This window comes from Schistocerca gregaria, chromosome 2, assembly GCF_023897955.1.
Source record: "Schistocerca gregaria isolate iqSchGreg1 chromosome 2, iqSchGreg1.2, whole genome shotgun sequence".
In the NCBI taxonomy this organism is placed as follows: Eukaryota; Metazoa; Arthropoda; class Insecta; order Orthoptera; family Acrididae; genus Schistocerca; species Schistocerca gregaria.
This window is the reverse complement of record NC_064921.1, coordinates 956,940,494-956,955,967: the sequence shown is the minus strand read 5'-3', so window position 1 is coordinate 956,955,967 and position 15,474 is coordinate 956,940,494. Positions and strand designations below refer to the sequence as shown.

The 15,474-nt window shown below is 43.5% G+C and overlaps 1 protein-coding gene across 1 annotated transcript in view; it reads right to left on the bottom strand.

The window, feature by feature from the left end:
- LOC126336066 (tryptase gamma-like) overlaps positions 1–15,474 on the bottom strand; it is a 103,198-nt gene that overhangs the window by 49,908 nt on the left and 37,816 nt on the right. The window contains exon 3 of the mRNA XM_049999547.1: positions 14,686–14,924. Within this exon, the coding sequence (XP_049855504.1) occupies positions 14,686–14,924 (239 nt within the window). The remainder of the gene's footprint in view (positions 1–14,685; positions 14,925–15,474) is intronic.

The window sequence follows — 15,474 nt, the reverse complement described above, 5'->3', positions numbered from 1 at the left end:
TGCCCTCGGTGGTGAAAGTAAAAGATCATCTAGTCATTGAGTATCGAATGACGCTGTCTATTCCGCTGTGAATGTATAATTTTAATTACAGGATTCCAAGTTTTATCCAGTTGAAAGCCGTTGTCACGATTTATAAGATTATCGGCAAGACGTATTTCCACTGATTCCTTGATTACGGAATCCCAAAATCCGGAAACCGGAGCTAAAATTTTTGTTCCATTGTATTCCATTGAATGTCCCAATGAAATACAGTGCTCTGCTACTGCCGATTTTGACGGTTGCCGCAGACGGGTGTATCTTTCATGTTCTGTACACCGTTCATGGACAGTTCTTGTCGTCTGGCCAATATATGCAGAGCCACATTCACAGGGAATTTTGTAGACGCCCGCTTTCTTCAGTTGTAAATCGTCTTTAACGGATCCAACCAGGGCCCGGTTCTTTGCTGGTGGACGGAAGATAACCTTGATTTTATTCTTCTTCAGTAATCGGCCTATTTTCGACGACACATTCCCGGCGTATGGAAGAAACGCAGTTGATTTAAAGTCGTCATCAGCGTCCTCAGTGCGCTGCTTCTTGTTATGACAGTTGCGCATGGCCTTTCTTATTTGGCGTGAAGTGTAGCCATTCTGTTTAAAAACCTTCTCTATGTGTTCTAATTCTGCGTGGAGGTTTTCATCGTCCGATATTACATGCGCTCGATGTATTAAGGTACTGAGAACACCGGCTGTTTGTGCTGGGTGGTGGCAGCTTGACGCCTGGAGATACAGATCTGTGTGAGTCGGTTTCCTGTACACAGAATGTCCTAATGCCCCATCATTTTTACGGCATACTAGCACGTCTAGAAATGGTAAAGTGCCATCTTTTTCAATCTACATCGTGAATTTGATGTTCTCATGTAAAGAGTTTAAATAATGAAGAAATTTCTCCAGTTCCTGTCTGCCATGAGGCCATACAACAAAAGTATCATCTACGTACCGCCAGAAGACCGTAGGCTTTAAGACAGCAGACTCAAGTGCTTTCTCCTCAAAGTCCTCCATAAAGAGATTAGCTACCACAGGGGACAAAGGGCTCCCCATGGCGACGCCGTCTGTTTGTTCAAAGAATTCGTCATTGAATAGAAAGTACGTTGAGGAGAGTATATGTTCAAACAAGGCCGTCATTTCTGCACTGAATAAGTTACCAATAAGATGTAACGATTCCATTAAAGGCACTTTGGTAAATAGTGAGACCACATCAAAGCTGACTAATAAATCCGAGCTGCTAAGCTTAACTTCCTTCAAGCGACCGACAAAATCCTCGGAATTACGTATATGGTGGCAACACTTACCCACATACGGCTTTAGTAGTGAGGCCAGATATTTTGCTGTAGAATAGGTGGCAGCACCAATATTACTCACTATTAATCGTAGTGGGGCACCATCCTTGTGTATCTTGGGAAGACCGTAGAGTCTTGGTGGTACTGCATTGTGTGGTCTCAATCTCTTGATAATTTGTTCAGGTAGAGAACAGTCGTTCAAAAGGGTAGCAGTTTTCCTTGATATTCGGCTTGTTGGGTCCTTTGCAATTCTGCGGTACGTGGAATCATTTAGCTGACACTCTACGGTCTTCCCAAGATACACAAGGATGGTGCCCCACTACGATTAATAGTGAGTAATATTGGTGCTGCCACCTATTCTACAGCAAAATATCTGGCCTCACTACTAAAGCCGTATGTGGGTAAGTGTTGCCACCATATACGTAATTCCGAGGATTTTGTCGGTCGCTTGAAGGAAGTTAAGCTTAGCAGCTCGGATTTATTAGTCAGCTTTGATGTGGTCTCACTATTTACCAAAGTGCCTTTAATGGAATCGTTACATCTTATTGGTAACTTATTCAGTGCAGAAATGACGGCCTTGTTTGAACATATACTCTCCTCAACGTACTTTCTATTCAATGACGAATTCTTTGAACAAACAGACGGCGTCGCCATGGGGAGCCCTTTGTCCCCTGTGGTAGCTAATCTCTTTATGGAGGACTTTGAGGAGAAAGCACTTGAGTCTGCTGTCTTAAAGCCTACGGTCTTCTGGCGGTACGTAGATGATACTTTTGTTGTATGGCCTCATGGCAGACAGGAACTGGAGAAATTTCTTCATTATTTAAACTCTTTACATGAGAACATCAAATTCACGATGTAGATTGAAAAAGATGGCACTTTACCATTTCTAGACGTGCTAGTATGCCGTAAAAATGATGGGGCATTAGGACATTCTGTGTACAGGAAACCGACTCACACAGATCTGTATCTCCAGGCGTCAAGCTGCCACCACCCAGCACAAACAGCCGGTGTTCTCAGTACCTTAATACATCGAGCGCATGTAATATCGGACGATGAAAACCTCCACGCAGAATTAGAACACATAGAGAAGGTTTTTAAACAGAATGGCTACACTTCACGCCAAATAAGAAAGGCCATGCGCAACTGTCATAACAAGAAGCAGCGCACTGAGGACGCTGATGACGACTTTAAATCAACTGCGTTTCTTCCATACGCCGGGAATGTGTCGTCGAAAATAGGCCGATTACTGAAGAAGAATAAAATCAAGGTTATCTTCCGTCCACCAGCAAAGAACCGGGCCCTGGTTGGATCCGTTAAAGACGATTTACAACTGAAGAAAGCGGGCGTCTACAAAATTCCCTGTGAATGTGGCTCTGCATATATTGGCCAGACGACAAGAACTGTCCATGAACGGTGTACAGAACATGAAAGATACACCCGTCTGCGGCAACCGTCAAAATCGGCAGTAGCAGAGCACTGTATTTCATTGGGACATTCAATGGAATACAATGGAACAAAAATTTTAGCTCCGGTTTCCGGATTTTGGGATTCCGTAATCAAGGAATCAGTGGAAATACGTCTTGCCGATAATCTTATAAATCGTGACAACGGCTTTCAACTGGATAAAACTTGGAATCCTGTAATTAAAATTATACATTCACAGCGGAATAGACAGCGTCATTCGATACTCAATGACTAGATGATCTTTTACTTTCACCACCGAGGGCAGCACGTACAACTCGGCTATGCCGCGCATGTCAACACGTGCGCGAGAATCGGTATAAATACCGCGACTGCACCTGGGCTCTTCAGAAGTTGTGTACTCACCTGATGATGGCCGGACGTCTCTGGGCCGAAATATCGTGGCAGAATGTCGACGGGATCCGGCTGCATACCCGGAAATTATTAGAAGAACAAATACGCCGGGAAAATTTCAGAAGTCACAGCACCAGTCTTGTCGAATTTCCGCATCATTTTCTCCAGACTGACGGCAGTCATAGGACCAAAGCCTTTTTTCAAACCCTTCAGTGCCCAGAACTTCTGCAGGACGACGTGCGCACAGTCATGAATCTTGTAATACAGTATTACAAGCGGAACGCGATCCAGAATTGAGACAGTCATGGCGAACGTCGCAGACGCGAAAGGAGGGCAAGCCGTGTAACCGGTGTGTTTATACCAAATTCAGTGGGTCGTGTGCATGACAAGTGTGTTCATTTACGTATTCTAACACATACAGCGCCATCTATTGATCAATTTTCACACTTTTTTTTTCCACACAATTTCCCCCTTCTCCGATATTATTCCGTTGATATTTGACGTCATTCTGATCAGTGGTGTTATTCCTACACCGTTTTGAAAGGTTGACTTTAATTATAATCACCCTGTATATAGACACGTTAGAAGCGGCAGGGAACTTCCAGAGAGAGACGAGTTGGGCAACTAAACAGAAAGTGGAGTTAGGCAACTCCAAGCAGTACTGACTAGATGCGGGATAGAATTACGTTAAATAGTATGAATGCCAGATGTTACATCTGAAAGCGTCGATCCTGTCCCCGCCGGGAATCGAACCCGGGAACCCGGGCGTGGGAAGCGAGAACGCTACCGCACGACCACGAGATGCGGGCGTGACAGATAGAACAATGAGCGAGGCGGCGAAGTGGTTAGCACACTGGAGTCGCATTCGGGAGAACGACGGTTCAAACCCGCGTCCGGCCATCCGATTTAGGTTTCCCGTGATTTCCCTAAATCTCTTCAGGCAAATGCATGGACGATTTCTTCGAAAGTGCCTGGCCGACTTCCTTCCGCATCCTTCCCTAATCCGATGGGACCGATGACCAGCTCTTTTGTCCCCTTACCCAAATCAACCAACCAACCAACAGATTGAACGTAGAAATTTTTATTTAATTTGGATATATTTATTATTTTAGATGTGTTGCCATACAGCAACAAACTGAATATTTCGAGTAATTATCAAAGGTCAGTTACTAAGACATAAACTGTGCCACATTAAACATAATTTTACATACATTAAAAATTTGACCATATGTGATTTAAGTGGCAGAAATAGCTACTCTCATTACTTTCATGACGGTTTGGATGTACCGTGCACTATTCAGTGTCCCCTCGACGATCACCAGAGGTGTACGGCCAGTGTAGGAGATCGCTCCCCACACCATGATGCCGGGTGTTGGCCCTGTGTGCTTCGGTCGTATGCAGTCCTGATTGTAGCGCTCACCTGCACGGCGCCAAACACGCATACGACCATCATTGGCACCAAGGCAGAAGCGACTCTCATCGCTGAAGACGACACGTCTCCATTCGTCCCTCCATTCACGCCTATCGCGACACCACTGGAGGTGGGCTGCACGATGTTGGGGCGTGAGCGGAAGACGGCCTAACGGTGTGCGGGACCGTGCCCAGCTTCATGGAGACGGTTGCGAATGGTCCTCGCCGATATCCCAGGAGCAACAGTGTCCCTAATTTGCTGGGAAGTGGCGGTACGGTCCCCTACGGCACTGCGCAGGATCCTACGGTCTTGGCGTGCATCCGTGCGTCGCTGCGGTCCGGTCCCAGGTCGACGGGCATGTGCACCTTCCGCCGACCACTGGCGACAACATCGATGTACTGTGGAGACCTCACGCCCCACGTGTTGAGCAATTCGGCGGTACGTCCACCACGGCCTCCCGCATGCCCACTATACGCCCTCGCTCAAAGTCCGTCAACTGCACATACGGTTCACGTCCGCGCTGTTGCGGCATGCTACCAGTGTTAAAGACTGCGATGGAGCTCCGTATTCCATGGCAAACTGGCTGACACTGACGGCGGCGTTGCACAAATGCTGCGCAGCTAGCGCCATTAGACGACCAACACCGCGGTTCCTGGTGTGTCCGCTGTGCCGTGCGTGTGATCATTGCTTGTACAGCCCTCTCGCAGTGTCCGGAGCAAGTATGGTGGGTCTGACACACCGGTGTTAATGTGTTTTTTTTTCCATTTCCAGGAGTGTATACAGGCGCGCAATGCTGTAGGCTTCAACTTGCATACAAACACATTAACGCGTGATCTAGGGAAACCAGAGTCCATCCCAACGTACTACGTCACTACGGGCGTGTGAGTCGTCGGCGTACCGAATTGATTCTGGTCACCTTACTGTAATTTCACCAAGGCAAACAGGAGTATGGCCATGCTGATAGTAGCGCTACAGAAAGGGGCAGCTTCTTGTTCTAACATTACCCTACAAAGCTCGCAATTCGTGGGCAAGCTACCTGGTGACGAATCTCCTCCTAAGCGATCCAATACCACCATCTCATATTCGACTGGGTGAACCAGTTCCTGTCGACAGTACTGACCAGCTCTCTGTGGTTTAATAATCGAGAATATAACGAATTTCAAACAATGGTGTCCATATCTTCCACTAAGGATGATACATGTCCCATTCTACACCATGCCTCGCCATACACGAAAAAGATATCTGACAGTTTCGGTAACGGGTAATGTTCCATGCAAAGAGTAATGCTGTGGTTTGCGTACTGTAAGACCTTCGGTACACACACCATCTTGACTTGCCACTCTAACGAAGTAGGCGAGTGTCAGTAACATGTCTTGTGGTCTTATCGTGGCGTGTTTATCTTCAGCCGTTAGGTCAGACGATAGAAATGCCACTTGCACGGCTAGAGTAGCAGATTGACGGTGACCAACTTTAAACAGAACTTGAATAATTTTCACATACATTTATTAAAATAATTAAAAAACACCGACATTAAGTAACTTGATTCTGGATACTGTTTACAATTGACAATCTGAAGTTCCTTTGGTCTTGGTACGTTAATCTTATTCTCACATCTCTCTGATACTTGACAAAGTGTCTATTCATTTATCTTCATGGCTATGTACAGGAATATGGTAATCTTATTAGGCGCAGACTGAAACTTGACTATAGACTGGTACAGACTGAAGAAGATTGGTACAGACTGGTGCAGACAAATGCAGATAATGCAGACTGATTAATCGCAGGTCTGTACACACGTTATAATACCTCGAGCGTTCAGGTATCACTGCGTGAGTGTGATCTGCAAGGAGAAAAGGTTCTACGTTAGCAGCAATCTCATTGGCTGCGTTACATATTAATACGCGGATCGGCGGAAGCAGAATTTGGTCAGTCTCTAAGACAGCGCCATCTCGTAGTGCGGAGATGGACGAGGGCTGCGCCTACGCTGTTGTGCTTAGCGGAGCGTGCTCTAGTGGGAAAGTTGTGTACGCGCTGACTACGTGGAACTATGTACACAACAAATGCTCTATCTTAAACAACTAGTCACGACAAGTGAACAATGGTAAACTTTACTGTCGACACAAGACAGAGGCGACTGTGTACTGTTTTTGTGAGTGGTTCCACCAATGAAGAGGTGACAGGCAGCATTTTTTATGAAATACTTAGTTTAATTTCACGTCCCTAATATATGTTACCACATCAAGACCTATTAGAGGTTACAACGGGTTATAGAGTTGATTCGGTAGATAGGGGAGGAATTCAAGTCCGAAAATGTGCCGTCTGGATAGAAAACGAGTTCAAGAAATGCAAAAAAAAGGAGAAGAGAATATTGTCGTTAATCCCCAAGATAATTATGACGTCACACACCATTTTCATGCTGCAGCAAGAATAGAGCCGAGCGACAGGCAAGTTCGCAACTGGTAGGAGTGACTGTGGTGCTCGATGGAAGCGCCGCACTCACGACATTGAGGACGACACTCTTCGTCACACAGAAGGGACCCCATTGACGAGCATTCTATACATTGCCAATTCATGAGCTTACGCCGTGGATTGCATAGGTCAGAGACCATGGTCTCCGCTACGTTAGTAATGAAACGCGGGAGGTTCGATTTGAAAGTGATCCAGTCTTTATATTTATTTTGCTCTAAACAGTACATTTCGAAGCATCGGTTCCTTGTAACCACTTTGTCTACTATGTCCCTCTGCATCCCATAGAAGCCTGTAATAAGAATTGTGAAAGACCTTTCACAGTCATCACAATATGTCTATCTATTTCAATTACTCAATTTTCCTTAGTCATGATCCAGCTTGTGGGCTTTCAAAACAATAAATGCAATGAAATGGTGGCCCTCAACTATGCACCCTCCGACTCAGAGTTGAAATACTAGAAGTTTTGGCTGGTTTCGTTTTCTAGGGGCTGGGATACGTAGTTGCCGCATTACAGGCCAAATACTGCTGAGACTACAGTATACGATAAGAATACACACATGAATCGAATGGGCGAAGGTTTCTATCACTCGGAAATTGTGAATTATGAAAGTAACACACAATTTTATAAATGAAAGATTGCAATTTAAAAAAAATCTACAGGTACTATTTTAAGAACTTTAAATGATGAGCTCAATAGTAGAAGTACTTTTGAGAATGCGGTATATTTCTGTAAAACACTTAGTGGTGTCGATGGTCCAGCAATTAAATAAAATATAAGTTGAAAAACGGGGAAACAATAGATTCCTAATGCACGTAATTAGTTATGAACGACAACATAGCTCGCGAGATATTCACTTCTGAACGCACACTACGTCTTCACTGCAGAAGCCCCGGAAATCACACAAGAGCACAGGTCGGCACTCCGAAATATTTCTGTCCTCCGCAACCACGCACAAACTCCTCCACTGTAAAAGTCTCTCCGCCGACTGTACGTCGCGCCTTCATGTCCAGCCCCTCCGTGTCCTGTGCCGCACTCTCCCGAACTCCCGGTCGTCCCTCGAAACGATGCTCTTCTCTCACTTCCATCCAGTCTCCCCACGAGCGCTGTGATTGGCTGGAGCGCTCCCCCCCCCCCCCCCCCCCCCCCCATTTCTTCAAGTGAATTAACATTCATAAACATAATGAAACACTTTCTAAATACTGGATTTACATTTAAATAACTTGAAATTAAATAAATATTCCTGCGGCTGGACCATAAATACGTTCTAACACACATTTTTAGGTACATAAACAAATTAAATAAACATATATCAAAGGAATAGAACAAAAGGGAGTCCAGTAGCATAATATCTCTGTGCTTTCTAAAACACAGCAAATATTTACCCAATTTCTTCATGAGTAGTATATATCGGATACAATCAAAAACACAGATGAACAAATATGTTTATAAGCATGCTGCCTCCGCGTTTTCCTGTAACTGGAGTACTGCCGCGATCGATAGTAATCGACCACTTTCACCTCCAATACGTCATGTACTATTCAAGTTAAATGCCTGTAATTCATACTAATTTGGGTTTATACCAAGAGCTTACTAAAGACACGGCGATCAACAAAATCGGATGAAGGGTTTATATTTTGGAAATTCGTTGCTGGGTGTTACTTGTATAATTTACCGTCAGATACTAAACTAATAAAGATATTGAAAATCTGATTACACCATCAGAATCGTTATGTACATGTTTCTTTTTGAGGAATGATGATTCATCTGGCGACTATCAATTTCTATACGAACTGTGAAATGTCTGCCATGATGGTTTCACAAAGTCCGCCATCTTTTCCACTCCCGGCATACACATCTCCTTCATCGACACAAAGCACCGTCCTCGTCACATCGGAATTCCCAGCCTCGCGGCTGGACCACGCGCTGGGGCTACCCCTCTCGTCCTTCTAACGTTCGGCACCACGTGTTTGCTGCCTGGACCCGGCTTTGATGAGCGTCCTTTGCGGCCGCACCAACTCCGAACATATAATATTTCCAGGGCGCCAGAACTTGCCCTTTACCTCACAAGCTCATCGGTGCACACCTTAGGCGGAAGTAGTAATTTCCCCGAAATTCTACTAAAAGATTATCCTGATACAGCACACTCAAACAGTCGAGGACAGAAATGTTATTTCACTGGGATCCAAAACAATGAAATGAGAAACTGATGTAGACACAGATCTTAATGTCTTGCATAAAGGTGAGCAAATGTGCTTTAGTAGAGAGACTTTGAATACATCCAGACGCTCTCGTGTTTACTACATCTTGGGATGATGCCTCAGATTTCTCTGATCAGATTATATAAAAGAACTGAAAGGGCAGTAGAAAATTGGGAATTTGTATGTAGAAAATTACGAGTAAATAAGCCTTCATTAAAGTTTTAGAGTTAATTAAGCTTTTTTATGGTAGTAACTTCCTAATGAACCATGGACTCTGCCAAGGTTGGGTGCCTTACATGCCTCAGTGATACAGACAACCATATTTACGTGTAACCGAAATGATGAGGTGCCCGCGCAGAGGGTAGAAGCCTTTTTACAAATTATACCGCGAACATTCTTGATGAGAGGCTAATTTGGTCTTGCTACGTTCTTACTGCGGGGATACTGCAGGCGTTTTGTATCGCGATGACATGCAGCTCTCCAGTATGGCTTAAAGATGATGGAATCTTCTTGGGTAAGATACACTGTAGGTAAAGTAGACCCACACTTGGACATCCGGACAGGGGCTATGGAGGAAAGTTGTCATCAGAAGAAAACACTCGAGTTCTGCGTGTCTGTGTGCAGAGGCTATGCAGAATGTGAGATCCCTCAATCAGGAAGGCACGTCTGAGAAATTAAAAATATAAATGGATATGTTGAAGCTAGATATGGTACGAAAATACGAATTTGTGACTGGGGTGTCAAGTAGAGCGTAACTGAAAGACCGGAGAGTACAGGGTTACAAAAACAAAATCAAACAGGGGTAATGCGGGAGCTAGTCTAATAATGAATAAGAAAATACGAAAGTGTGTGCTTCTATGTACTGCCTAATGAAAGCATTATCGTAGACAAGGTAGACACGGCGCAAATATCCATTCCAACAGTACAAGTCTCTATCACTATTAGCCCCGCAGACGATGGTGAGATTGAAACAATGTATGATGAGATGGAATTTTTTAATGGAGAGGAAAATTTAATTTTGATTAGAAAGTATGAAAAGGAAGAGAGAAATGATAGAAGGAGAAAATGGACTGTGGAAAGTGATGAAAAGGGTAGTCGTCTGCTAAAATAATTCACGGAGAATAATTAATTACCGTTAGTGCCTTGTTTCAGAACCATGAACGGATATTGTATACGTGGAACATATCTGGAAACACCTGAATGTACAAAGGTTACATAATAGTAACACGGAAATTTCAAAACCAGATTTTCAAACCGCAAAATGTTCGCAGGAGGAGATGTGGATTCCGTGCACAATTCATTGATTATTACTGCATAGTAAAGTTGAAGAAACTGCAGAATAGGGGACCTGGATATATGCTGAAAGAATCAGAAAACTGGATGCCTAATAAGGAAGACACTTGGCAAAAGAGAAGCAGCTATATGGACATCAGGAACACAGATGGCAAGCTAGTACTAAGTAAAGGTGAGAGGGCTGCAGGGATGTAGGAGTATACAGGATTTCGAAGGGGATGTCAGGCAACGACTGACTGGAACAGAGTACTATAGAAGACGAATGCGTAGCTTGGAGAGATGAAATAATGACGGCAGTAGTGAATCTACATTAGCATCTGCAATTCACAATTAAGTGGCTGGAGAAGGGTTCATCGAACTGCCTTTAAGGTACTTCTCTGCCTTTCCACTATCGAACAGCCCGTAGGAAAAACGAATACTTATTTATTTCCATGCGAGCTCTGATTTTTCTTATTTTATCATGATGATCATTTATCCTTATGAAGTTCGGTACCAACAAAATATTTTCTGACTCATAAGAGAAATTTAGTGATGGAAATTTCATGAGAAGGTCCTGCCGCAGTGACATATACCTTTGTTTTAGTGACTGCCAGCCCAGTTCGTGTTATCATATCCGTGGCGACGCGGGCCCCGCTCAGCACAGCAATATTCCACAAGAGGACGGACAAGCGTAGTGTAAGCAGACTCTTCAGTAGACCTGTTATATTTTCTAAGTGTTCTACCAATAAATCGCAGCCCTTCTTTTGCTTTTCTCACGACATTGTCTACGTGATCGTTTCTGTTTAAGTTTAAGTACGTATTTGAGTTTACAGTCATTAGGGTCGGCCGGAGTGGCCGAGCGGTTCTAGGCGCTCCAGTCTGGAACCGCGCGACCGCTACGGTCGCAGGTTCGAATCCTGCCTCGGGCATGGATGAGTGTGATGTCCTTAGGTTAATTAGGTTCAAGTAGTTCTAAGTTTTAGGGGACTGATGACCTCAGAAGTTGTCCCATACTGCTCAGAGCCATCTGAAACATTTTTAACAGTTTTTAGATTTGTGTAATTGCAATTTAGCGGATTCCTTTTAGTGTTTGCGTTGATGTCTTCACAATTTTCATTATTCAGAGTCAATTGCCAGTTTCAAAACCTATAGATATCTTGAAATTTCCTGGCAGATTGAAACTGTGTGCCGGAACGCGACTCGAACTCGGGACCTTTACCTTTCGCGGGAAACTGAGCTACCCAAGTACGACTCACGCCCCGTCCTCACAGCTTTACTTCTGCCAGTACCTCGTCTCCCACCTTCCAAACTTTACAGAAGCTCTTCTGCCAACCTTGCAGAACTAGCACTCCTGAATGAAAGGATATTGCGGAGACATGGCTTAACCACAGCCTGGTGGATGTTTCCAGAATGAGATTTTCACTCTGCAGCGGAGTGTGCGCTGAAATGAAACTTCCTGGCTCGAACTGGGTACCTTTGCCTTTCGCGGACAAGTGCTCTACTAACTGAGCTGCCCAAGCGCGACTCACGACCCCGAGTCTGAAGACCACGAGTCTCGGTCCGGCACACAGTTTTAATCTGCCAGGAGCTTTCACTTCAGCGCACATTCCGCTGCAGAGTGAAAATCTCATTTTGGCTACAGATATCTTGTTTAAATCATTTTGCAATTCATTTTGGTCAGATGATGACTACGTGACGGTAAATTACAGCATCAACTTCCAACAATTAGAAGGGCTGCTCAGATTATCTCCAAAATCGTTTATGTAGGTTTATGGATGGTATAGGCACAAAGACAAAGAGCAGTAAAAATCATCGGGTAACACATGATATACTAGATTTAACTGACGATAGGCGAACGCACAAAACTGCAGCAACTCAAATGGGCAAAAGGGCCTACAGGTGTCTAAAAAAGGAGATAGACGGAAATTGCAAAACTGAAAACTGGAATGTCTAGAGTAGAAATACAGAGTTGCACAAAAATGGATCAGCATAAGAAAGGTGGATGCCACATAAGGAAGACGCTTGGGAAAAGAGAAACAGCTATATGGCCATCACGAACACAGATGGCAAGCTAGTACTAAGTAAAGGTGAGATGGCTGCGGGTATGTAGGAGTATACAGTGTATCCCTTTTATCTTGAACATCGCAAATAAAATTTTGCCCAGAAAGTAGAAAGTTTGTCAACCAAATGCTTCATAGCTTTTTTGTGACTCTGATCGTTACGAACATGTGAAGAACTACATGTTCTTTTAAATAGCATCCAATGAGTGTTATTCGATAATCCAATTTCTCTCCTCGAGACCTGTTCGGAAACGTGTAGCAATGTATTGTTCATACAAACATGACTTTATAGTAACATGCACAAAATGAGGTGTGACTCTCCTGTAATAAAACTAGTCCATGTTCTGGAGCTGACACTAAACAAATGGAGACGCAAGGAACATGCACATCTACTATTGAGTAAATCAACTTCAAATGAAGAATTTTGTGAATACAATGTAACGCTTCCAAATCGTTGGTTAATGAGATATTTTCTAGTAGCAGGCATTTCTGCACACCTCTCCTTGCGCACTGTCATTATTTATAAAGTAATTAAATTCTTAAAATGAATATTTAATATTAATGCAAAAGGAGGAAGACTTTCAACGTCCTGCCAGTGAAGACATGGATAGAGACGAGACTCAATACAGAATAGTACCAACATGGCAAGCGGAGTCGATCGTCACGTTTCTTTAAGTAAGTGATTTAGAGATCTGATTTTGTCCATTGTAAATGGTTTCGTGAAAGCCTGAAACTGTGAAAACAATGGTTTTGTTTATAAATAACTTTTCTTCTACCAGCCACTTTTTTTTTATTCTCCACAGAAGAAAAAGGTAAAAACAAATTGTATCTAGCATCCCATACGTTGGTAATATATCACAGAAGACTGGAAATATTTTCAAAAATCATGAAGTAAAAGTTATGTTTCCTACATCAAATTAACTATAACAAAAACTAATACATAATGTAAATTCTGCTTATGATCCATAGTCACGCTCTGGAATATACAAATTATCATGCCAGCAATCCTCCATGTTCTACCTAGGACAAACAGTCCGAAATTTCAACGACATTGAAGCCTACACAGACATACAACGTCAGCAATAGTCACAGACATACATAATACAGGATACCCATTTGGAAAAACAGCCAAAATGTCGAAGTATTCCTCCGACTAAATAAAGGGCACAAAATAGATTCGTTAGAAGAGATGGAAGTATATACACATTAGAAAAAATATGAAGACAAAATTTTAAACAAAAAAATTGAAACAGAATTGCTTCAAATGCTTTGGCAATATACTTAAACAAAAATAGTAACTCATAAAAATAAGCATCATTGCAAGAAAGATGTAACCAACCTATGATTCATACTGTTAAGATAAATACCCTCTTTACAAAAGCATATCATACTCTGTAAAGGAGCTGTAAATTTATCTATGTGTAGAAACATGGTTGTTTATGTAAATTACTTTAGGTGTACGCCGTGCACTGTAAACTGTGTGTCATGTTAACATGTGTGAGGCTCTGCATAAATGGACCGTAGGAAAACTGTAAGTACAACGTATTCCAAATTTCTCCACTAACTACATGTAAAAACTGATAGGTAACCAAAAATTGCACTATTTTACATTTTGCAGTAAAGTCAACAAATCACCGAAAACATTACATAAAAATGGCTCAGTACAAAGAGGAGCCACAATTGAAAATGGGTATCGTTTCCTGAAACGCGTCGCGTAAAAAGTCAACAAAAGAAAATCGTGACTGGTAGCAGAAAAGATTTTGAGATATCGTAGATAACCTAAATCTGGAAGGCTGAAGGGGTATTGGAACCGCGTTCCTCCCAAATGGGATTCCACGGTGCGTCACTCAGTACTTGTAATGGCATCGTTTGTGTTGTTTGATATTTGACGATTTACTATAATGTTTTTCTTTTTTAATTCGGAACAAAGACAGAAGAAAGTGCAAAAAACAAACTCAGTATGTGCGTACGCCTAACTGGGGGGCGCTATTGAGTCTCGCCATTGCAATACCTTAGCAAACTGCACCTCCTTGGGAGGTCAAGCTAGTTGTGCATGCTGATGGTGAGGAAAAGCGAAAGGCATTTGAGGGAGAGATTAGGTCGGGGTGTGGCAGGGACAGAGGGGAAAAACAGCTGATACTCACGTCTGTGCCTGGGGGTCCATCCTGAACACCGGCCGCGTCGAGCCCCACCCGGCTGCGTGGCACAGTCGGCCTTCGCTAAGTTCTTTGCTCAAGTCCAGTTCTGCTTCGGGCATTTTCGCCGGCTGAATTTGCCTTCGGAACGGTAGCGCTCTGGCGAGGCGAACCATGCCGAGGTCAGACCACAGCTGCTCCGCGTCGAAGTCTGGATGTACCGTGATGAGGTCCACAGCGCGCCACTCCTGTGATTGCATAGAGTGCCGTTAATTAGAGGAAATTGTAAAAGCAGCATTAACTTAATATATTACACAATAGACGACACTTCAACCTACACTAGTGATCTGTATACAGCACACTGCTGTAAGTGAGTGAGTAGGAAACATTGTACCTGGAAAAATGAGAGAAGACATCTGGAATGTTAAACTTAATAGGTTCAATGAAAACACGGGAGAACTGCCGGATGTCAGTAACTTCCTGCCACGATATTTCGGCGCAGAGTCTTCTGGTCCTCTTCAGATGACTACCACTGTAGTAGTGCTGCCGAGTACGCGCTGAACTCTGCTATTTAAAGGCATACTGAGGTGACATTGCGCATTCGCTGCTCAGCGTGCCCTTTCGTAACAACTCCGTGCGCTGCGCCTCGCGCCCTCCACGGTGAAGATTTTGAGGAGGGAGCACTCGACACTGCCACTTTTCAAAAATGGTTCAAATGGCTCTGAGCACTATGCGACTTAACTTCTGAGGTCATCAGTCGCCTAGAACGTAGAACTAATTAAACTAAACTAACCTAAG